Source organism: Geotrypetes seraphini, chromosome 12 (genome assembly GCF_902459505.1).
Source record: "Geotrypetes seraphini chromosome 12, aGeoSer1.1, whole genome shotgun sequence".
Lineage (NCBI taxonomy): Eukaryota > Metazoa > Chordata > Amphibia > Gymnophiona > Dermophiidae > Geotrypetes > Geotrypetes seraphini.
This window is the reverse complement of record NC_047095.1, coordinates 68,586,515-68,611,794: the sequence shown is the minus strand read 5'-3', so window position 1 is coordinate 68,611,794 and position 25,280 is coordinate 68,586,515. Positions and strand designations below refer to the sequence as shown.

Sequence of the window (25,280 nt, the reverse complement as noted above, 5' to 3'; positions counted from 1 at the left end):
TGCTAGTGAGGTGAATTGGGAGAGGTTGGAAAAGTGAGATTTTCAGTGTGTCTGCATGTTCCCCCACCTGAAAAATCCTAAAATTGCCGTTTTTTTGTGGTTGGGAAGTGTGAAAAATATCGCTAGTTTGGCACTGATTTCTTGATGGTGCCCATCTTGGATTTTTAGCTAGTTTGTTGTTGGAAATAACTAAGAGTTATCTAAGAAACTCAAAAGTACCTAAATCGTAAAATTATTAATATTGACAGGGGTCGCCATGCAACAAATAACTCAAAATTGGAAGGACTATACCAAATTAAATTTTACATTTTGGTGGAATTCAGTCTGTCATATATACAAAATGGAAAAAACAATAGCATTACAACAGGGAAATATTCATAATTTTAAGAAAATTTGGGAACCATTGACTCGTTATTCCAATGATCAGATTTCATAGCACATTAGTAATAGTTATATTAGAATGGGGGGGAATGTATATTATATGGAATTAAGAAATGAAAAAGGGGAGGGTTATATTATATGTGATAAGATGAATTATTTGTAATCACAATTTTCATATATTGATTGAAGATAATATGTACAATCAATTATTGTAAGAATGCAAAATTTAATAAATAAAAATTTTTTTAAAAAAATTTAGTTTTAGAAAGAAACAATGAATTCCTAGCATTTTGTCTTACCTGATTTGTACAATATGTCTTGGGACTTCAGCTCGTTCTGAACGATATCATCATGTTGATTCTGAAGAAGAGGAAGATACAAATGACCGGGTAGAAATCAGGCACTTCTCCTCATGTTCACCACGATTTAGTAAGGTAAGGTGCTTTTTTTATCATCCTAACCTTAAACTCGCATCAGGCCATTCCAGTAGTTGAACTGCTTCAATTGACTAGTGTCATCATAACAGTTGAATATACAGTACATTATTTTCTAAGTTGATATATCTTATAGAAGACTACTATTACTATATAATTGTTAAGTTACAAAAGATTGAATGAATAATTCTGTTATCCAGAAACTGAAAGGTATTACTCTAGATTTTTGTTCTTAACAGTTAGTTATTTGTCTTATATTCTGCTAATTACCTAATGACTTCTAAGTAGATTGTATTAAGAGTAACTAGATCATATATCTAGGAAAGTTAACAGCATTTCAGAGTACAGAATACAATACAAAAAATGGTTTAAAAAATCGAAAGGGGTAGAGAAGAGCGACCCAATTTCTTTTCTTGAACGGTTACCAATTAAATCAAAAATCCCGTTGGAGATCGAGAGAGCGCACAGGATTCCAGTGCAAAAAACAAACAGTCAAAAAGCACCCAGGACACTAATTTTTAAACTGCTACGATACCAGCATGTAGTAGAAATCTGTAAGTTAGCAAAGGAAAATAAAAATCTTAAATGTCAGGACTCAAGAATCCATATAGTGCCTGACTTCACTAAGGCTACAGCAATTAAAAGGAAGCAAATGTTGGATCTACGTCCACAACTGAGGGCATTGGGTGCTAGATAAGGCTTGATGTACCCTGCAGTAATAAGGGTCACACATGCTAACAAAACTTTACATTTTGTTGAGCCAAGGAAACTGCAGGAGTATTTGGAGCAGTGTGAGCAGCCTATGTCTTCATAATAAATGCCCTCATTGGAGCTTACATTTTTGTTCTTCTTGATGTACACCGTAAACTATTTTATTACATTGGAAATTTGAGTTGTGAGGTAGCTAAAATGTGGAAATATCGTGGTGGAATGCAATAGAAGGAAATTGAAAGTGTTAATGAAATGACTGCTTCATTTGAAACTTGACAATATTTGAATCCTGGCACGAGCGATATGAAACAGATGCATGAACGATTCGGTTAAGTGGGATGGGTAGATTTAACAAAGATCTTTGTGAAGAAAATTTCACGCTTCTTTCCTTCAACATATAACGGAGACTCTGGCAGAATCTTTATAGTTTTGCCAAAGCCAGAGATCCCACTTTGGTTTCAAACTACAGGCCTATCTCTTTAATCAGTGTAGATGTAAAACTTTTAGCTAAGACATTGGCTGTATGCTTGGCTCAGGCTCTCCCTATCATTATTGATATACACCAAACTGGGTTTGTTGCTAAGAGACATTCATCTAATAACACCAGATTGGCTTTCCATATGTTAAATTTAAACAAAGCCTTTAATGATCCGGCTTTTTGTGTGTCTTTGGATGCAGAAAAAGCCTTTGATTGGATGGAATGGACTTTCATATATCAAGTATTAGAATGGTTTAGTATAGGTTCAGGATTTATACAAATGATTCAAACATTGTATAGTTCCCCTGTTGATTATATATTAATAATAATGTATCAGAGCATTTTAGTCTGCAGAGGGGAGTTAGACAAGGTTGTCCCCTATCTCCTTTGCTTTTTGATATTGTATTAGAACCCTTGTTATTAGCTGTTCAGCAAGTGAAGGAGATACAGGGTATTCCTTATTCAGATCGGGAATATAAAGTCTCTGCAGATGATATACTACTTCATTTGAGAAATCCAGAAACAACCATTCCATGCTTACTTGAATTGATAGAGAAATTTGGAAAATTTTCAGGGTATAAGATAAACTGGAGTAAATCAGAAGTTCTTCCACTAAATATTCACTGTACTAAAGGCTTGTTCGATTCATTCCCCTTTCTATGGAAGGAGGATGGAATAAAATATTTAAGTTTTAGGATAAAAAATACGCTGGAAGACACAAAGAAAGAGAATGAAAAAATTTTATTACAGAAGGTAACAGAAATGTGTGAGCAATGGAATCCTTTACATCTTTCTTGGTGGGGGAGAGTACAAACTATCAAAATGATGATATTGCCTGTGGTTTGTTATCAAATGGGTATGATACCAATTTTTTTTCAGGGGTCTTTTTATTAAAAAATAAATCGTATTCTTACAAAATTTATTTGGCTGGGTAAAATTCCTAGAATCGCTTTAGTATCTTTACAGAAACCAATTTCAGAGGGTGGAGTAAATTTTCACAATTTTTATAGGTATCATCAAGCCTATATTTTGCACCAGGGTATGATTTGGGTCCTCCCAGAGCTCATTGATAATACCCCAGATTGGTTGTGGTTGGAATGGCGACTCATGTTTCCTTTACGTTTATGTCATGTTCTCAGTATTAAAATGCCTAGATTGTATAAAGAAAACAGAATATTAATGGATACATGGAAAACCTTACGATATGTAAGTAATTTAACATCTGTTCCAATCTATAAATCAACAAATCAAACCATATGGTTAAACTCCAAGATTCAAATAGGAGGATTTAAGGTCATCTGGAAGCATTGGTTGATAGCAAGTATACGCATTTTAGATGATATTATTTCAAATGGTAAACTGCTGAATTTTTCACAGTTGCAAAATAAATATTTTCTTAATAAATCACAGAGCTTTAGATGGTTGCAACTGAAGCAGGCCTTTCAGGTAGGATTCCCTGAATGGAAAAATCTTAATACGCAATATAGTTTGGAATTCTTATGTTTTCAGGTGGATTTCCTGGGACACCAGGCCACACAGTGGTATAAATTGATAAATAGATTTGTAAATAAAAAACCTAAAACTGGTCATAGGGATATTTGGAGCATTGAGATTAAGCATCAAATTTCTGCGTCTCAATGGCCACGAATTTGGTCTTGGAGGATGAGATGTACAGTGTCCGCATCTATGAGACAAACTTGTTTTTTTCTTCTACAGAGAGCATTTTGGACCCCAATTAGATTACAAAAGTTAGATAGCTCTAAGTCTAATAGATGCTGGCATTGTCATCTTGAAGCAGGGACTCTAGATCATTTATTATTCTAGTGTCCATTTATCTTGGCATTTTGGAAATCAATATAGGGCCAAATAAATTGTCTATTGTAAAATCCTGTGGCATTATCTTATGATACAGTTCTATTTGGTATGCCAAATGAGAGCAAAGAGCCAAATTTCATCTAAAAATAATAGGCTTTTATTAATTATGACTGGGGTCGCCATACAACATATCACAAGTAATTGGAAGAATTGGAGTAGACTCAATTACAGTTTTTGGTGGAATTCGTTATGTCACATCTATAAAATGGAAAGAACCATAGCCATACAAAAAAGTGAATTTTAAGAAATCTAAAGAGATCTGGGGGCCATTGACAAATTATTGTAATGAATAGATACCATTTTTCCATTATAAGTTCAATGCAAATGAGAGGGGGGGTTCTGAATTTTTATTAGCTGTATAAGAACATAACATAAGAACATAAGCATTGCCTCTGCTGAGTCAGACCATGGGTCCATCATGTCCAGCAGTCAGCTCCTGTGGCGGCCCCCCAGGTCCATGACCTGTAAGTGATCCTTTACCTAAAACTTTTTATTCCCTAATCATTTAATATCCTGCATAGTAACCCTCTATCTATACCCTTCAATCCCCTTTTTCTTCAGGAAATCATCCAATCCCATTTTGAAACCCAAAATCGTACTCTCCTACTACCTCCTCTGGAAGCGCATTCCAGGTGTCCACCTCCCTCTGAGTGAAGAAGAACTTCCTAGCATCTGTTCTGAATCTGTCTCCGTTCAATTTTTCTGAATGCCCTCTTGTTTTTGTTGCCCCGCTAGTCGAAGAATCTGTCCCTCTCTACCTCTCTATGCCTTTCATGATCTTAAGTTTCTATCATGTCCCCTCTAAGTCTCCGCTTTTCCAGGGAAGAGCCCCAGCTTCTCTAGCCTTTCAGCATATGAAAGGTTTTCCATGCCTTTTATCAACCTTGTTGCTCTTCTCTGGACCCTCTCGAGTATCGCCATATCCTTCTTAAGGTACGGCGATAAATATTGAACGCAGAACTCCAGATGCCCGATACAGTGGCAGGATAACTTCCTTCGTTCTGGTAGTGATACCTTTTTTGATAATGCCCAACATTCTGTTCGCCTTCTTTGAGGCCGCTGCGCTTTATGCCGCCAGCTTCATTGTTTTATCCACCAAAACCCCCAAGTCCTTTTCTAGGTTGCCTTCCCCCAGTACCATCTCCCCCATCGTGTAGTTATACATTGGGTTTCCTTTCCCTATGTGCAAGACTTTATATTTCTCTACATTGAAGCTCATCTGCCATTTATTTGCCCACTCACTCAGTTTGTTCAGATCCCTTTGTAGTTCTTTAAATTCCTCAACAGTTCTAACCCTACTGGAGAGTTTTGTGTCGTCCGCGAATTTTATAACTTCGCACTTCTTCCCTGATTCCAGATCATTAATGAATATATTGAACAGCAGCAGTCCCAGCACTGACCCCTGCGGGACGCCACTCGTGACCCCTTTCCAGTCAAAAGGAAAGAACATTTTATAAGCATTATGTGAATGTATAGGATATGGTGGGAATGGGAGGGAGGGAATAAATTTTATCATTTATTATTAATGTTATATATGATAGAAATTCAAGTGTTGTATTCAATTTCACATGTCATTTATTGATATACTTGTTGTAAGTTGCAAAAATGAATAAAGATTAAAAAAAAAAAAGAATTCTCAACAGCAGGGGTCCCCAAAGTTCCTCCTTGAGGGCCAAATCCAGTTGGGTTTTCAGGATTTCCCCAATGAATATGCATTGAAAGCAGTGCATGCACATAGATCTCATGCATATTCATTGGGGAAATCCTGAAAACCCGACTGGATTCGGCCCTCAAGGAGGGACTTTGGGGACCCCTGCCAACAGGATCCAATTGAACCTTCCCTCGACAAAAAGTCTCAAGTACAGAAGAATTTTCCAGTCCATGAAATCTGGAATGATCTCACAAAGACTATAAGAATTGAAACCAACCATACCCTATTCCGGAAGAAACTGAAAACTTCACTCTTCGACAATTCTTCTAAGATCGTCATAAGCACCTGACCTTTACTTAATTTGCCTAGGATTTTTGTTTCCTGTCACCCTTCTGCTCCATCCTCCATCCCTACCCGACTTCCCTCCTTCCTTAAGTCACCTAGAGTCTGTTTAGATGTGCATGACATACAAATATTAGATTAGATTGTAAACCACTTTGATATCTGTGAAGGAAAGGTGGTTTTTCAAATAAAGATAACTATAATCATAACCATTCCCTTGAAATTTCTGCATAATGTGGACCTCCATATGTGAATATCAGCTTTCTGAAATGGGTTGTTGAACTTGTATTCAATACACACATATAAATGGTGCTGCTTACATGTTAAAGTTTCTAAAATAATGGCCATTGAGACCTTAATGTAAATTCAGTGCCTTTTATGAGTTTTAAATTTGTTGGCTTGTTTGTTTATTTGAGATTTAATAACTGTTTTTATTTATGTAAATTTCTTTGATTTTTTTGCAACTTTAGTAGTATATCAACCTGAATAAACAAATGATAAACAATAGTAATATGATGAACTTTTGCAGACAGGCCACGGTCAAGTATACATTCCAAATGTTAACCTTTCTTGACACTGTAGTCTTCCACCTAGGGATAAGACAATGCTGAGAGTTTCCTGGAAGCCGTGTCCTATCCTTAACTGGGAAGACTGCAATGTCCTATTCTTGTACAATCTCTCTTTATTCTGGGACCAGTGGGTTATTTCCCTCCTCCCACCAGGGATCTGTAGGAATCCTCAAAAATTTTGATGCTTTTACCCCCTCCCCCTCACACCTTAACACCTTAGCATTAGTTTGGCTGTAAAGTTGGCAACCAAGATAAAACGTGGGCACCTCATGTGTGCTGCACTGTCTGTTCCAGATGAACACAGTAGCTGAATGGGAAACGGAAGAAGATGCCTTTCACTGTACCCATGGTGTGGCAAGAACCAACAAATCATCACTCAGACTGTTATTTTTGCATAACAAAAATTGCTGGATTCACAAAGAGGAATAAATCAAAAATTGTGTATTCTGATTGCCCATCCCTCATGACTCGGAGAAACCAGTTCCAATTCCTCCTTCCTTCAGCACAATGTACCGAAAGTTCAGATGAAGAATGTGCCACTGCTGCTGTGGAGGAGTTGTATAAACCTGAAGTGGATGAAAAACAACCTCACTTGCTAACTCAAGAAGATCTTAATAATCTGGTTAGAGACTTGTCACTGTCAAAGGAGAAAGCAGAATTATTGGGTTCAAGGCAGGACACCAAAATATTTTTTTTTCTGTGATTGCCACACCATCCTGGCTTCCTTTTACCAAATGGAAGGAAACATTTGTTTCTGTACTGATATTAATGGTCTCATGCGTGAACTGGGATATGAACATGTTTCTGACAAATGGAAACTATTCAAGCCTTAAAGCGGTACATTTACACAATGGAAACCAAAAGCCATCTGATCCTATTGCTCATGCAGTTGGGTTGAAGGAAACATACGAGTCAATGGAGACACTTTTAAAACTCACACGCTATGCAGAACACCAGTGGAACCTCTGTGGTGATCTCAAAGTTGTGTCACTCCTTCTGGGTCACCAAATATATGTGCTGCATATGTCTTTAGAACAGTCGTGATGATGCCAACCATTACAGGCAGAAACAGTGGCAAACTGAGATGACTGCATACCTAGAGATACAATATGAAGCACCTGGTGTTAGTCCATCGTGAGAAAATCTGTCTTCTAGCACTTCTGAAAAATTTTGTCAAAGTGATGGACAGAAATGGTGATGTGTTTCAGCACTTAAGAAGTACATTTGGTTTTGAGAAAAGTGAAGCCAAAATCAAAGAAGGTGTTTTTGTTGGACCCGAAATCTGTGAACTGATCCTTGATGCGTTCAAACAGAGGCTGAACCCAACTGAATCAGCAGCATGGGAAGCATTTGTGCTGGTTGCTCAGAATTTTCTTGGTAATCACAGATCAGAGAATTATGCTGAGCTTGTGGAGGACATGCTGACAGCATATCAGCTAATGGGTGCCAGAATGTCACTTAAAATGCACTTCTTTCATTCTCACCTCGACTTCTTCTCACCCAGTCTTGGTGATGTCAGTGATGAGCATGGGGAAAGATTTCATCAAGATATCAAGGTGATGGAAAGCAGATAGAGAAAGTTCAATCCCAGTATGATGGGAGACTATTGTTGGTTCTTGCAGAGAGAGGCAAATATAGAGTACAAACGTAAAAGCAAGTGTCTCAAACATTTCTAAACATGCTGACATAGCTTTTGTGTGGGTTAAGAGAGGCATAACCAATCTCCTTATTGTCTTCGTGTTTGTTTTCAGAGTAAACTCCTTAACACAAGTTTGGTGGGATACAGTTCATGCTCACAGTATTGTGCCGATATGGCAAACTCTAAAAATCAATAACGTATATCTCAGAAACCTGATGTGCTAGCTGAATTTCAATTACAGATCTGGAACTAGTGTCATTAAATTAACTAAAATCGCTTCTTAAGTTCTCAGTAGCAAAGAAAACCACTTTTTTTTTGTTGACCAGTGTTGTGTGTAAATTTGTACATCCTGTTCATCATTTTTTTTAATGTGGCATGGACAGTGAGATCTTAGCTGCTTTTCGTACTGCATGCACAGGTTTATAGTAGCATGGAACGTCTTTCCCTAAATGAAGAGAGGAAAACTCCTCCTCCAACGAAACGCAGCTTAAGTGAGGAAAAAGAAGATAAGCTGGATAGTCTCAGTGGCCTGAAACACCGTGATCGCTCCTGGATGATTGGATCTCCTGAAATGTAAGTACAAAGCAGACAAATCTGCTTCTCTAAATTTACAGTACTACCTAGAGTGCACAAAATATTATCTTGTATGTTTCTAATATAGCTTGTTGCATTTAAACTATATATTATGACCAGAGTTCCTATTTTAAGACTCTTTCCATTAGACCACTCCTTAGCTATCTGTTCTCAATCCATTTTTTCTTTTAATATTTTTAAAACCGTATATAAAATGTGCAATTAGCATTGTAACTATATGAGGGAGTGGTGAAAAGTTCTCAGCCCAACCAACTTCCTAAATTCTGAGTGTTATTTTTCCACTGTAGCTGAAAAGAGCATTATTTTATTTTGCAAAGTGCCAATTTGCAGAATCATAATGCTAATTTTGACAGAAGAAATCTCCAAAGGAAATCCATGAATTATGATACAAACATTGAATAACAAATTCTCATCATATTCCACAATGAAGATATAGTGTGCAAACTTTCAGTGTGGAAATTTTGAGGCCTCCCAGCAAAGTCTGGGAGACCTCAAACGGTGTCAACTCCTGAAATTGTTAACCATATTTATTAAGGAAATATACTTAAAATCAACATTAGCCAGACATGGCCATATTTCATCCCTTTGTTACTTAGAACTGAGCAGAGGTTCTTCTTTTTTTTTTTTTCTGTTTTAAGTTTTTTATTGATTTTTTCACATATCAACAAGTGTTATAAATTTTTCATACATTTATCTTAACAATACACTTGATATCTCTATAATGTATTTTATATAAACCATATTTTATATTATTTTTCTTATGAATTTATATAACATATATATTGTAATGATTTTATCAATTATTATTTAATTATGAACCCTTTTCCCTCCCTTTATCACATTAATTTCTCATAGGACAATTTCTTTATCACATATCATTTCTCATTATGATATATTTTTTATAATGTATAATAAAGAGAATAAATTCTTTACCCCTTCCCTCCCTCCCTTCTTTAACCATTATCTTATTATGGGAAAAAATTAAAATCAGCTTCTGGAGGACTGAATATGGGTACCGGGTAGAGCTTTGGATTCTTGCCCAGAAATAGCTAAGAAGAAAAAATTTAAAAAATTTAAATCAAATCATGTTGGGCAGACTGGATAGAGTCTAAGGGTAGGGAACTCCGGTCCTCGAGAGCCGTATTCCAGTTGGGTTTTCAGGATTTCCCCAATGAATATGCATTGAAAGCAGTGCATGCAAATAGATCTCATGCATATTCATTGGGGAAATCCTGAAAACCCGACTGGAATACGGCTCTCGAGGACCGGAGTTCCCTACCCCTGGGATAGACCATTTAAGTCTTTATCTGCTGTCATCTACTATGTTATTATGTATGGACCTGTCAGTATTTCTTTAACTATTCTTGCTTTGGTTCTGTCACAAAAGTATTTAGTTTTTTCTTTGCAATGATTTTATTTTTAGGAAATAGAATAAGGATTTACAGTTCTGTTTTAGTTTTTTATCAGCCTTTTTTAATTAGTATTAGTTTTTGTGCATGCACTCACTACCTCCAGCATTTTTTATCAAACTAGATAGTATCCTGTTTAGAATCAGGGCATGAATCAGTACAACATAGAACTGCATGCTGCGGTTGTTAAACATAAGTTTGGTAAATGAATGCATTCCATTTTTACACTGGAAAAACTTAGTACTTTTGAAGGATTCATACTTTTTCAGTACTTGTGTGCACTTTTAGACCCTTTTTTAATGAGGGTTCGCTCCCCTTTTTTCCATTTGTATTGCTTGTTGCCCTAGACAGTGGCATAGTGAGGGTGAGCAGCACCAGGGGCAGTTGTGCCCCCTCCCCCTGCCGCGTACACCCCCCTTCTCCATATCTTTTTAACTTCAGCTCAAGCAGCCACTGACTTACTGCCCGCATTGGCTTCAGCACTCTCTTTGATATCACTTCCTAGATGTGGGTCTCTTTTTTTAGTTCCAATCTGTTTAGTGATGTCAGAGTGCTGAAGCCGACATGGGCAGCAAGTTGGTGGCTTCTTGTGCCGAAGTTAAAAAGGTATGGGGGAAGGGAAGAGGCTTATGCACAGCAGGGGGAGGAATGGGAAGGGGGGCAGAGAGGAGGAGGGGTGCTGGCACCCCAAGGAAGATGGCGCCCGGGGAGGACCACCTCTCCTCCTTACTATGTCATTGGCCCTGGAATTTAATGCAAAGTGCCTGTTGCCATGGTATTTAAATGAATTGTGGGATAGAGTTCACTCCTAATCAGTGTAACAAGGAAGTGCTTGCTGTTGCTTTTGCTGCAGCTACTAGTACACAGAAGTTTGATCAGTGAGTACATTATTTTTGCCTTTAATCTGGTGCAAAAACTTAGAAGCTGATTCTCTAAAATCACTGTGCATTTAACAATGGCTTTAAACCATTGTTAAATGCACTGATTTTACCGTCCAATTATTAAAACGGCTCACCATGGTTTTTTCCGTGCTTTTCAGCAGACTCTGATTGTACTTTGCAAATATAATTCAGTGAGGTCATTAATATTAAAACTGTAGTCTAACAAGGTCTTAATATTAAAATGACCTCTCTGGAAACTTCTTAAAAAAGAACTCCCCTCCATTTATGAGCAATCAGTACAAGTAACAAGTAGAGAATAACACCATGACTGTTACTCGCGGGAACTCGCCAGAACAGGGGGAAAAATTAACTAGTTGCTGTGGATACGGGGACAAGGCCATTCACCACCCCATGGAGCGTGAATGGCCTTGTCCCCACACTAAAGGATCTGCCGCGACTTGCCTCCCTTCCCACACCTCCGGGTTAGCAGCCCCCCCTCACGATCATGGGTGCAGCAGCAGCCCTCCCTCTCGCAAGTCCTGCAGCCATACTCCCTCCCTATCATGGGTCGAACAGTCCCCCACCCTCGCACCCAGTGCGTTCACCGGCACCAGGGATTCCATTTATAAACAGGCCTTTCAAAGCCAACCCGGAAGGCTTCCCTCTGATGTCAGAGGGAAGCCTTCCTTGTCAGCCTGGGATCCCAGTTACCTCAACAGTCCTCCTTCCACCTGAGCTGCTCCTTCCTGCCTTCAGCGGCACTTGTTTGCAGGGATGTGTGCAGTGGCTCTTGCATGCCACACATGGCTGACCCGAGAGATGGCTTCCGGGAAATTGAGAAGTTTTTAAACTAGGAAGAAGGGGAAAGCCGACAGTTGACCAAGAGTCGATGGTTCGGGAAACGGTATACCTAGAGGATTCCATACAGGAAGATTGTGGGGAAGACTCACCGGATCATAGGCATGATATAAATCCTGACGGATCCAAAGGGACACGAGAGGGAAGGAAATGCAAGAAAGTAATAGGCCACAAACTAAACTAAACAAAGGTTAACTTTGTATACCGAGTCATCATTCTGAGAAGGCTCGACTCGGTTTACAGCAATTAAATAAACAGGGAATGATTTACAAATGATAAATAGAAGATAATAGCAAAATTTGAAAATAATTAATTTTCAAAATGTTTGGCAAATAGAATAATTTTTAAAAATTTCCGGAAAAATTGAAACAAACTGGAACTCCTGAAAAAAAAAAAGGGGAGATCATTCCAGAGTTTTTAAAAACCAAAGATTGACTGAAGATCTTGACTCCTTTAATCCCTTTTTTAGAAGGAAGGGAGAGTTTAAATTGCTGGATACCTCTTGCAAAGGAGAATCGGTAAACATTCCAAAATAAAGGAATAAGAGGATTAAAGATACCATGTAGAATTTTAAAAGAAATTCAAGCGCATTTAATTTGAATTCTAAAATAAACCAGGAGCCAATGAAGACTCTGAAGCAAAGGAGGTCACATGGTCAAATTTACGTTTTCCAAAGATCAGCTTTGCAGCAGTATTATGAATTAATTGTAATCTATAGTGACAAATTTTTGTAATGACGAGGTAGATAGCATTACAGTAATCAAGACGAGATAATATAATTGATTGAACTAAAATAGAAAAATGACGGTGATGAAAAAGATGTCTAACCTTCCTCAGCATTCGCAAACTATAGAAGCATTTCTTGACCAAGGAATTTATTTGGTCCTTAAAAGAAAGAGAGGAATCAAAAAGAACTCCCAATATCTCAAGTATATGTACACGAATGCAAGGAGCTTAAGGAATAAGATGGGAGAATTGGAAGCTGTGGCACAAAAAGATAACCTTGACATCATCGGCATCACAGAAACATGGTGGAACGAGAAAAACGTTTGGGACACTGCTACTAGGATACAAGCTATACCGCAGAGACAGAGTGGGTCAGAAAGGTGGGGGTATTGCCCTATACATGAAAGAGGGAATTGAGTCTATCGGAGAGAACACGCCGGAAACGAAAAATAAGTTAGAGTCTGTATGGGTCAAGATTCCGGGAACATATGGAACGGAAATGAAGATCGGCACCTACTACCGACCCCCAGGGCAGTCCAAAGAAATTGAAGGAGAAATGACGGATGAGATTAAACGCAACTGCAAGGGAGGCAACACAGTTATCGTGGGCACCTTTGGCTGTGGTAGGGAGACCAAGTCCCTGGATGCTGTAGGCAATTGCTTCCTGGAACAACTTGTCAAGGAAAATACAAGAGGAAATGTGATTCTGGACTTAATTCTAAATGGACTACGAGGACTGGCACAAGGTGTAGAAGTAGAAGGAACGCTGGGAAACAGTGATCACAATATGATCCATTTCAACCTGGACACGGGGGCGAAACATCGATCCAGAACAACGGCACTGAACTTCCAAAAAGGAAATTACGAAGGGATGAGACTCATGGTGGGGAAGAAGATTAAGAAGAGGATAAGCACTGAAAAACGCTAGAACAAGCATGGTCCCTTTTTAAAAACACAGTCACTGAGGCGCAAAATCTATATATACTGCGTATCAACAAGGGATCCAAGAGGAAAAAGAGCAAGGAACCGGTGAGGCTCACTGTAGCGGTGAAAGAAGCGATCAGAGATAAGAAGACTTTGTTTAAAGAATGGAAAAGGTCAAAAACGGACAAAAATTGGAAAAAGCGCAAACATCAAAGCAGGTGCCATAAGGCAGTAAGAGGGGCAAAAGAGACTACGAGGAAAAAAATAGCCATGGAGGCAAAAAACTTCAAGCCGTTCTTTTGATATATTAAGGAGAAACGACCCGTGAAGGAAGCGGTGGGGCCGTTGAATAACCATGGAATAAAGGGAGTGCTAAAGGAGGACAAAGTTTCAAGTTTTATTTATATTCGATTAATCGCTTAATTAAATTGTTTCTAAGCGAATTACAATATATAAAAGTAACATGTAAATTAAACATAATACTAAAATAGGAAATGACATATACGATATTAAAAACTAACAATTTATACAATAAATACAATTTAAAAAAAAAAATTTACTTAACAAATGTACTAATAAATTTATACAATAATGAAAAAGATATCAAGAGAAAAAAAAAATAAAAAAAAAAAAGAAATTAAGAAAAGATGCATGGAAAAGAAAAAAGAGAATGAGGGAAAGCTCAGAAATAATTTATAAGTTAAAGGCATCCTTGAATAAAAAGCATTTTAAATTCTTTTTAAAATCGCTTAAGTTACAAAGGAATTCTGAAAAATATATAAAAATGAATACACCGTTTAGAATGCTGAAATTTTCAACTTACTTTAAAAAACAACGATGATTACAATCACGAGCATGGAACGGACTTGGAGTGCATGCAAACACGTCAATGGCTGAATGACGTGGAGGGAAGACGAAGCATTGACTTACCTAGAAGATTCTATATGTATGCGAGACTGGAAGATAGACTGGGACAGCCTTTTGGAAGATATCCCTCAACGCCATAGCTTCTCTATTCTCAAAGGGAAGTAAAAAAAAAAAAATAATAAAAAAAGAAAAGTGCGCTAGAAATACAGTAGTTGCTGAGTCAATGATAAAAATCTGCGCGAAGACAGGAAGTCTTTCTCCTTAATAAATGATCGCACCGGAAATGAAGAAGATTGGTTGCTTCTATGTTTTAAGTCTACGGAGAGTGAGAAGGGAGCTCGAGAAGGAAGTTGAAAATAAGGCGTTCATGTTATTAGAAGAAAACGGACGTAAAGACTCTTATATATAAGAACATATATAGAATAAAATAAACGGTTGTATAGGGAAAACTAATATTTAATTTTTAAAGAAATATATTAATTGAGTGATTTAGGAAGTATATTTGACCCATTTTATTGCAGATATTAGTTTTTAACAGGATAAAAGAGAAAGATCAATTGATATATCTCTCGAAGATTCTGTATGATTGATTTGGAAATACAAATAAGTATGATAGTGGGAATGAGTTATAAAAATTTTTATTTATGTTTTATTTTTAAATATTTTCTTATTTTCTAATTTTAGAATCTTTGGAGAAATGATTTTTATGAATGGAATTAAAAATACATGTGAAGATTGATTTAAGTTAATTAAAAGATTCTATGGAATATATATAGAGTGATTGATTTAAAAATATGAGTATATATGATTATGAAAATGAATAGAAAAGAAAGCAAAGATATAGAAATTTTAAATTCTATTAGCAATATGTTATGTTATGTTATTAATATGGAGTAATAATTACAAAATTATAATTTTTTAGCTTGTGATGGAGTAATGTCAGACCTGATCTAATTTGCGTTTCCAAGTGTTCGTATATGTATGGGGTGGGGAGGGAGGAAATGGGTGGGTATTAAACTTTAAGGGTTTGGGTAAAATAGGCAATTCTTTGAATTATCTTATATATGGGAAAATGGAGTTCATAAAGAATATTGAAGATGGGATTGTTATATTACAAATTATATTAGTACAGGATGGATCTTAAGATAATATCTTTAAACGTTAATGGTCTCAATCACCCGATTAAAAGAAAAAAGGCATTATTATTTTTAAAAAGACAAAACGCTGATATATGCTGCATACAAGAGACCCATCTGTCAAATAATGAATCTATAAAGCTAAAAGGTGATTGGGTCAAACAATGTTATTTTTCTTCGGCAATAGGAAAAAAAGCTGGTGTCGCTATATTAATAAATAAAAAATGTTCTGCTTCATTTAAATTTAACAACAACAACAATACACTCCAAATTTGCCAAAATTCCTACTGTAGAAAAAACACAAAAAGGCAACCTAGTCACATCAAGGTTTGTGTGGGGGACGCTCAAGACGCCAAAATTGGCTCGCAACTAACAAACCAAAATGGGGTAAATATAATATAGGGTGCTCTCAGTGTGAACCCTCAGTGATAGGAGCACAGCTCCGACACTTCACTTCTGGGTCAAGGCGGTAAGCCTCCACCCACACACCATCATTGAGCACCCTGAGTGTGCTGAAATTAAAGGGACCTGAGTCCACTAAATCAAACAAATCAAACAATCAAAGTGAGTAAATTAAACTCAACACAAACAACCTGAGCGACCCCCAAACAAACCCTGTCAGCCAGACCCCCCGACTCACACAATCACTCCTATCACTGAGGGTTCACACTGAGAGCACCCTATATTATATTTACCCCATTTTGGTTTGTTAGTTGCGAGCCAATTTTAGGCGTCTTGAGCGTCCCCCACACAAACCTTGATGTGACTAGGTTGCCTTTTTGTGTTTTTTCTTCATTTAAATTTAAGGCAGCTGATCCTCTTGGAAGGTGGGTATATGTGGAAATGGACATGGGAAATACCACCATGATGCTCTTCAATATATATGCCCCTAATTCGAATCAGAATGAATTTTTTAAAACTCTACAACAATTGATTCTTCCACTGGCTACTTCAAATCTAGTAGTAGCAGGGGATTTCAATGCTGTTATAGATCCACTGATGGATAAAAGTCCGAGAAGATTTATAAAATCGTTAGGCCTTGATAATTTGGTACAATCTTGTGATTTAAAAGATATTTGGCGTATACTTCATTTTGATGGTCGGGAATTTTCATTTTGCTCCCAGGTTCATAATTCTTTTTCTAGAATAGATTACATTTTTGTTTCTAATCAATTAGTACATCAAGTCACACAGGCTGTAATTGATCCAATTATACTATCTGATCATGCTGGAGTGTGGATTGAAATTAAAATAATAGATCAGAATGGAAATAGACCTATATGGAGATTAAATAATGCATTGCTTGCAAATAATGACTTTTGTGAAAATCTTCTGGAAAAAATGAAAGATTATTTTCAAATTAATGATACAGGAGGCATTTCAATAGAGACTTTGTGGGATGCTTTTAAAGCATACATTAGAGGACAAATTATTTCTTATTCAGCTTTGCAAATAAAAAAGGAAAAACAGCAATTTACAGATTTGGAAAAAGTGGTAAAGTCTCTAGAATCAAAATTAATAGAAAAATGGGATTATTTGACACAACAAGAACTTTTAAAAGCTAAAGGTAAATATAATGAAATTTCTTCAAAAATAATTAGAAAAGGTTTATTTGTAAAGCAAGCTTTGTATTATGGAAATTCGAATAAGGCAGGAAGAATGCTGGCAAATTATCTTAAAGCAAAAAAAAGAAAAACAAAGATAGTTGCCATTAAAAATGAGAATGGTGAAATGTTGTCCCAAATTGATCCCAATATAAAACAATTTTTAAAATTTTATAAAGATTTGTATTCTTCTGAGCCTTATTCAGAAAAGGAAAAGGATGGTTTAGCTTTTTTAAAGTTATTAGAGGGACCAAAGATTCCTGAACATATAAAACGAAGTTTAGAGGAGCCAATATCCTTAAAAGAGTTAGATACAGCTTTGAAATCCCTTAGGGTTGGATCCGCTCCAGGTGGAGATGGTTATACAGTGGAGTTTTATAAATCATTTCAAAATATCATAATGCCCTATTTATTAAACTTATATCAGACACAACTAAATAAAGGTTGTATTACAGGTACTATGGCTGAATCAATAACAATAGTTTTACTTAAGCCAAATAAGGATCCCACTTTGGTTTCAAATTATAGACCTATTTCTTTAATAAATGTAGATGGAAAAATTTTAACTAAGGCATTAGCACTAAGATTGGCTAAAGCTCTCCCTTTCATTATAGATACCGTGTTTCCCCGATGATAAGGCAGGGCCATCAAATAAGACAGCCCCCCTTTTTAGAAAAAAATGTAAAATAAGGCACCCCCCCGCAAATAAGCCACCCACCGATACCTGCGCTTACCCGAATCGGGTGGTACGGTGGGTGACTCCGTGTGGTCCCTCCGTCTACCGTATTTGCCTCCATGGCTGCGTGCCGCGCCTCATCATGAAGTGAAGAGGAGGAAGTGACAGGACTGCAGCGCGCGCACGTGACTCCGCGCCAGGAAACACAGGCAGCTTCCCTCATCCCTCCCTAACGGAGACTGCAGGAGTTTGTTCACGGCCAGAACATCCAAAAGTGAGACACGCAGACAGGTTCGTATTACCGTATTTTCATGCATATAACGCTGAGCGCGTTGTACAAAATTTTTTTTACATAGTTCTCCCCCCCCCCCCCCGACGTCCGATTCACCCCCCCTGCAGGACCGCTCGCACACACCCGCACCTCCACCCCGAAGGACCGCCGACTCCCCGACACGATCGGGGCAAGAGGGAGCTCAAGCCCTCTTGCCCCCCCCCCGACACGATCGGGGCAAAAAGGAGCCCAAGCCCTCTTGCCCCGCCGATTCCCCAACTCCCCGACAATATCGGGCCAGGAGGGAGCCCAAGTCCTCCTGACCCTGGTGACCCCCCCCCGCTAGTTGTTCGGGCCAGGAGGGAGCCCAAACCCTCCTGGCCATGGCGACCCCCTAACCCCACCCTGCACTACATTACGGGCAGGAGGGATCCCAGGCCCTCCTGCCCTCGACGCAAACCCCCCTCCCCCCAACGACCGCCCCCCCCCCCAAGAACCTCCGGCCGCCCCCCCAGCCGACACGCGACCCCCCTGGCCGACCCCCACGACACCCCCAACCCCCTTCCCCGTACCTTTCTGTAGTTGGCCGGACAGACGGGAGCCAAACCCGCCTGTCCGGCAGGCAGCCAACAATGGAATGAGGCCGGATTGGCCCATCCGTCCCAAAGCTCCGCCTACTGGTGGGGCCTAAGGCGCCTGGGCCAATCAGAATAGGCCCGGGAGCCTTAGGTCCCTCCTGGGGGCGGGGCCTGAGGCACATGGGCCCAACCCGATCATGTGCCTCAGGCCCTGCCCCCAGGAGGGACCTAAGGCTCCCGGGCCTATTCTGATTGGCCCAGGCGCCTTAGGCCCCACCAGTAGGCGGAGCTTTGGGACGGATGGGCCAATCCGGCCTCATTCCGTCGTTGGCTGCCTGCCGGACAGGAGGGTTTGGCTCCCGTCTGTCCGGCCAACTACAGAAAGGTACGGGGAAGGGGGGTGGGGGTGTCGTGGGGGTCGGCCAGGGGGGTTGGGTCGGCTGGGGGGGCGGTCGGAGGTTCTTGGGGGGGGCGGTCGTTGGGGGGAGGGGGGCCTGGGATCCCTCCTGCCCGTAATGTAGTGCGGGGTGGGGGTAGGGGGTCGCCGTGGCCAGGAGGATTTGGGCTCCCTCCTGGCCCGAACAACTAGGGGGGGGTCGCCAGGGCCAGGAGGACTTGGGCTCCCTCCTGGCCCGATATTGTCGGGGAGTTGGGGAGTCGGCGGGGCAAGAGGGCTTGGGCTCCCTTTTGCCCCGATCGTGTCGGGGAGTCGGGGGGGCAGGAGGGCTTGAGCTCCCTCTTGCCCCGATCGTGTCGGGGGTGCCACGGTTGGCTGGGGCAAGAGGGCTTGAGCTCCCTCTTGCCCCGATCGTGTCGGGGAGTCGGCGGGGCAAGAGGGGAAGCAGCAGGACACCGGTAGGAGCTTCTACATGATGGGGGGGTCGGGAGGCTGTCGGGGTGCGAGCGGTCCTTCAGGGTGGGGGTGCGTGCGAGCGGTCCTTTGGGTGGGGGTGCGAGTGGTCCTGCGGGGGGGGGATGAATCGGACGTTGGGGGGGGCATCAGGCTTTCAGGGTGGGGACAGGACTTCAAGGGGGAGAGGAGAGTCGGGGCGGGCGAAAGAAGAGTCGGGGTGGCCAGAGGAGAGTCGGGGCGGGCGACTGGAGAGTCGGGCAGCATGCGCGGTATACGGGTGTGCGCGGTATACAAAAATTTCTGTACATAAATTTGTGTTTTCCGCGTGCTATACCCGTGTGCGCATTTTACACGGGTGCGCGTTATCTACGTGAAAATACGGTACTGTATATAAAGCCTGTTTAAAATGCATACGGTATATAAATAATGGTTTCACATTGTCAAGTCCCCTCTGATGCTGCACTACAGAATAATCTCTTTACTGTGTTTCCCTGATGGAGAACATTGGGGACATTAAATGGTACAATATATGGTATGATGGATAAAGCTGGCCATACACGGTACGATTTTTCGGCCGACCGATTCTTCAGCCGACCGTTTTCTTCCTCCAACGAACGCATTGCGAACGTACCTATCGCGAACGTAATAAAATTCTGTTTTTTTTCAACAATAACTGTGTACTGTAGTCTTCTTCATGGGTAAATAAGGCATCCCCCCGAAAATAAGCCCTAGAGCATATTTTGGCCTTCCAAAAAAAATAAGACAGTGTCTTACCATCGGGGAAACAGGGTATGCATCAAACAGGTTTCGTAGCTCAAAGACACTCATCTCACAATAACTAGATTGGCACATCACATGTTGTATTTAACAAAATCTATTAATGACCCAGCATTTTCTATTTCATTAGATGCTGAGAAAGCTTTTGATAGAGTGGAATGGACCTTCATGTATCAGGCAATGGAATGGTTTGGTATGGTATAGGATCTGGATTTATACAAATAATAAAAGCATTGTATAGCTCCCCTGCTGCTAGATTATATATTAATAATAATTTTTCAGAACGGTTCATTCTACAGAGGGGGGTTAGACAAGGATGTCCACTATCTCCTTTGCTTTTTGATATCATTTTGGAACCCTTGTTATTAGCTATAGAACAGGTAAAGGAGATAGAGGGTATTCCGCATTCGGATAGAGAATATAAATTATCAGCATATGCGGATGATATTTTACTTTATTTGAGAAATCCGGAAACAACCATTCCACACTTGCTTAAATTGATTGAAAAATTTGGAAAATTTTCAGGATATAAAATAAACTGGAATAAATCAGAAGTGCTTCCACTCAATGTACATTGTACAAAAAGTCTATTTGACTCATTTTCTTTTATCTGGAAAGAGGAGGGTTTAAAATATTTAGGAATTTGGATTACAAAAACTGTGGATGAGACTATGAAAATTAATGAAAAAAATTTATTACAAAAAGTGTCAGAAATGTGTGAGCAATGGAACCCTTTGTGCATATCTTGGTGGGGGAGAGTCCAAACTGTAAAAATGATGATCTTACCAGTAGTTTGTTACCAAATGGGTATGATACCAATTTTTTTTCAGGGGTCTTTTTATAAAAAATTGGATAAGATTTTAACAAAATTTATTTGGCTTGGAAAAAACCCCGGAATTGCTCTAGTATCTTTACAAAGGCCAATTGCGGAGGGAGGGGTAAATTTTCCAAATTTTTATAGGTACCATCAAGCCTATATTATGCGTCAAGGTATGTATTGGATCCTCCCAGAGCCCATTGAAAATATACCAGATTGGTTCTGGTTAGAATGGAGACTAATGTTTCCTTTACTTCTGAGCCATGTTATCAGTATTCAGATGCCAAGGTTATATAAGGAACACAAAATATTTGTTGATACTTGGAAAACTATAAGGTATATAAGTAACCTAACTCCTATTCCAATAACTAAATCAACGACTCAAACAATATGGCTCAATCCAAAGATCAAAGTTGGCGGTATTAAAATTATCTGGAAACATTGGATGATAGCGGGAATTCGGATTTTAGAGGATGTAATGAATAAAGGTAAACTGCTTGAGTTTTCACAATTGCAAAATAAATTCGGTTTAAATAAATCACAATATTTCAGATGGATGCAATTGAAGCAGGCCATTCAGGTAGGGTTCCCTGACTGGAAAAACCTTAATAACTATCATAGTATGGAATTCTTATGTTTTCAGATAGATTCCATGGGTCACCAGGCCGCAATGTGGTATAAATTAATATCTGGATTCGTACATAAAAAGAAAAAAAATGGCCTTAGAGATATTTGGAGCATTGAGATTAAGCATCAGATTAATGCATCTCAATGGCCACGACTTTGGTCTTGGAGGTTAAGATGTACATTGTCAGCTTCTATGAGACAAACTTGGTTTTTTATTTTACATAGAGCTTTATGGACCCCTACACGTTTACATAGAATTGATAGCTCCAAGTCTAATAGATGCTGGCATTGTCATCTAGAAATAGGGACATTAGATCATCTTTTATTTTATTGTCCATACATATTAATATTTTGGAAATCAATTTGGCCTCAAATTAATAGGATGTTAGAAAATCCGGTAACCTTGACATATGATACGATTTTGTTTGGTACTGCAATGAGAGCTCGGAGTCAAATTTCGTCAAATAACAATAAACTTTTATTTATATTGACTGGAGTAGCAGTTCAACAAATTACACATAACTGGAAAAATTGTGACAGATTAAACTATAATTTTTGGTGGAACTCAGTTTGCCATATATATAAGATGGAGCGTACATTTGCAACACAAAAAGGATACATAGATAAATTCAAGAGGATTTGGGACCATTAACAGATTTTTGTAATGACTAATTTTAATTTTTCCCATATTAAGATAATGGTTAAAGGAGGGAGGGTGGGAGGGGGTAAGGTTTTTATTCTCTTTGTCATAAATTATAAATAATTTATCATAATAGATGTTATTCTTATATGACAATAACAAAATGAAGGGAGGGAAGAGGATTCATAATTAAATAACAATTGATAAAATTATTACAGTTTATGTGATATGTAAAATCATAATAAAGATAAAATAAGATATGTTTTATATAAAGTACATTATAGATATATCAAGTGTATTGTTAAAATAATTGTATGAAAATTTATGACACTTGTTATATGAAAAAATCAATAAAAAATAAAAAAAATCGCTTAAGTTATTTTCATTTCTTAACTGTAAAGGTAATGAATTCCAAAGTTGCGGTGCTGATACAGAGAACATATCTTGTCGGCGGGTTCCAATAACTTTTAGGGAGGGAACCGTTAAGAGTTTATGATTGTTTGATCGTAGAGAACGTGAAGCACTATAAGGAATAAGTACTTTATTTATGAATTGGGGTTCATTGGTGTCAAGAGTTTTGAATGTTAATAATAAGATTTTATAAGTAATACGATGATTAATGGGGAGCCAATGGGATTTAATCAGAAAGGGAGTGACGTGATCATATTTTTTAGCTTTATAAATTAGCTTAACGGCAGTGTTTTGTATAATTTGTAAACGTTTCTTTTCTTTTTGAGTTATATTTAGCAGTAGAGAATTGCAATAATCAAGTTTAGAGATGATTAAAGAGTGAAGTAGGATATTTAAAGATTTTGGTTCTAAGAACTTTGAGATTGATCTGATTAGACGAAATCTAAAGAAGCATGACTTAACAGTGTTATTTATGTGATCATGGTAGGAAAAGTTATTGTCAATAATGACACCAAGGATTTTTAAAGATGATACAATCTCAATAGGCGTATTGTCAAGTATGAAAGGAGCACTAAGATTAATTCCTTGCTTCCAAGTAAATAGTAAAGCTTTAGTTTTTTGAATATTTAAGGCTAACATATGAGAGGTAAGCCATTGTTGGACTTTTTCTAATTTTAAATTAATTTGTTGTAATTCTTCTTTATTTTTTGGGTCTATTGGATGAATAATTTGAATGTCATCTGTGTAACTAAAAGTAGTAAATCCTATAGATTGACATAACGTTAGTAAGGGAGATAAAAAAATATTGAATAATAATGGTGATAAAATGGATCCTTGTGGGATACCATAATTAAGAGTAAAAGGTTTAGAATTACAATTATTCAAAGTCACTGTCGACGAACGATTAGATAAAAATGATGTAAACCAATCAAATATTTGATCGCAAATTCCAATGGCTTTCAATCTTTTGAGAAGTAATTCGTGATCAACGGTATCAAATGCGGCAGACAAATCTAACGAAAAAAGGATAATGGACTTGTGATGATCTAAATAATAATGTATATTTGTAGTTAATCCAATCAATGAGTATTCTGTTGAATGATTTTTCCTAAATCCAGTTTGATTTGGATGAAGAACAAAGCCATCACCGACAAACTGAACACATTTTTTGCATCTGTATTTACCAAAGAGGATATACACAATATACCGGAAGCTGACAGGCTATACACAGGAAACAAAGATGGGAAACTGACAGGGTTGATGGTCAGTCTAGAAAAGGTATGCAGGCAGATGGATAGGCTTAAAAATGATAAATCCCCGGGACCGGATGGCATCCATCTGAGGGTAATCAAGGAACTGAAAGGGGTAATAGCTGAACTTCTTCAACTAATAGCCAATCTGTCGATCAAATCAGGAAGGATTCCAGAAGACTGGAAAGTGGCGAATGTTACGCCGATCTTCAAGAAAGGTTCGAGGGGAGATACAGAAAACTACAGACCAGAGAATCTGACCTTGATACTGGGAAAGATGGTAGAGACGCTGATAAAGGACCACATCATTGATCACCTTGATGGACACAATCTGAAGAGGACCAGCCAGCACGGCTTCAGCAAAGGAAGATCTTGCTTGATGAGCTTGCTGCACTTCTTTGAGGGAGTAAATAGGCAGATAGACAAGGGAAACCCGGTCGATGTTGTATATCTGGATTTTCAGAAGGCGTTCAACAAGGTCCCGCATGAACAACTACTTCGAAAAATCGCAAGCCATAGAATTGAGGGTGAAATACTCATGTGGATTAAAATCTGGTTGGCGGATAGGAAACAGAGTAGGGGTAAATGTACAATACTTGGACTGGAAAAGTATCACGAGTGGAGTGCCGCAGGGTTCATTGCTTGGACCCGTGCTCTTTAACATATTTATAAATGACCTGGAAATTGCTACGACGAGCAAAGTGATTAAATTTGTAGATGATACGAAGTTATTCAGAGTAGTGAAGACACAGAAGGATTGCGAAGACCTGCAACATGACATAAACATGCTCGAGCAATGTGCCGCGATATGACAAATGAGGTTTAACGTGGATAAGTGTAAGGTGATGCAAGTCGGTAATAAAAATCTTATACACGAATACAGGATGTGCGGTACTCAGAGAGATCTACTCAGGAAAGAGACTTAGGAGTACTGGTTGACAAGTCAATGAAGCCGTCTGCGCAATGCGCTGCGGTGAAAAGGGCGAACAGAATGCTAGGAATGATTAAGAAGGGGATCATAAGCAGATCGAAGAAGCTTATCATGCCGCTGTACCGGGCCATGGTACACCCTCACCTGGAATACTGCGTCCAACACTGGTCGCCGTACATGAAGGAGGACACGGTACTACTCGAAATGGTCCAGAGAAGAGCGACTAAAATTGCTAAGGGGCTGGAGGAGCGTACAGTGAGAGATTAGAGAAACTGGGCCTCTTCTCCCTTGAACAGAGGAGACTGAGAGGGGACATGATCAAAACATTCAAGGTACTGAAGGGAATAGATTTAGCAGATAAAGACAGATT

The 25,280-nt window shown here is 38.8% G+C and overlaps 1 protein-coding gene across 3 annotated transcripts in view; it reads left to right on the top strand.

The window, feature by feature from the left end:
* The window catches only part of MAST2 (microtubule associated serine/threonine kinase 2), a 354,118-nt gene that overhangs the window by 259,162 nt on the left and 69,676 nt on the right, over nt 1-25,280 (top strand). For all 3 annotated transcript variants that reach the window (XM_033915410.1, XM_033915412.1, XM_033915409.1), the window contains 2 exons: nt 712-815; nt 8,499-8,653. In XM_033915410.1, the coding sequence (XP_033771301.1) occupies nt 712-815; nt 8,499-8,653 (259 nt within the window). The remainder of the gene's footprint in view (nt 1-711; nt 816-8,498; nt 8,654-25,280) is intronic.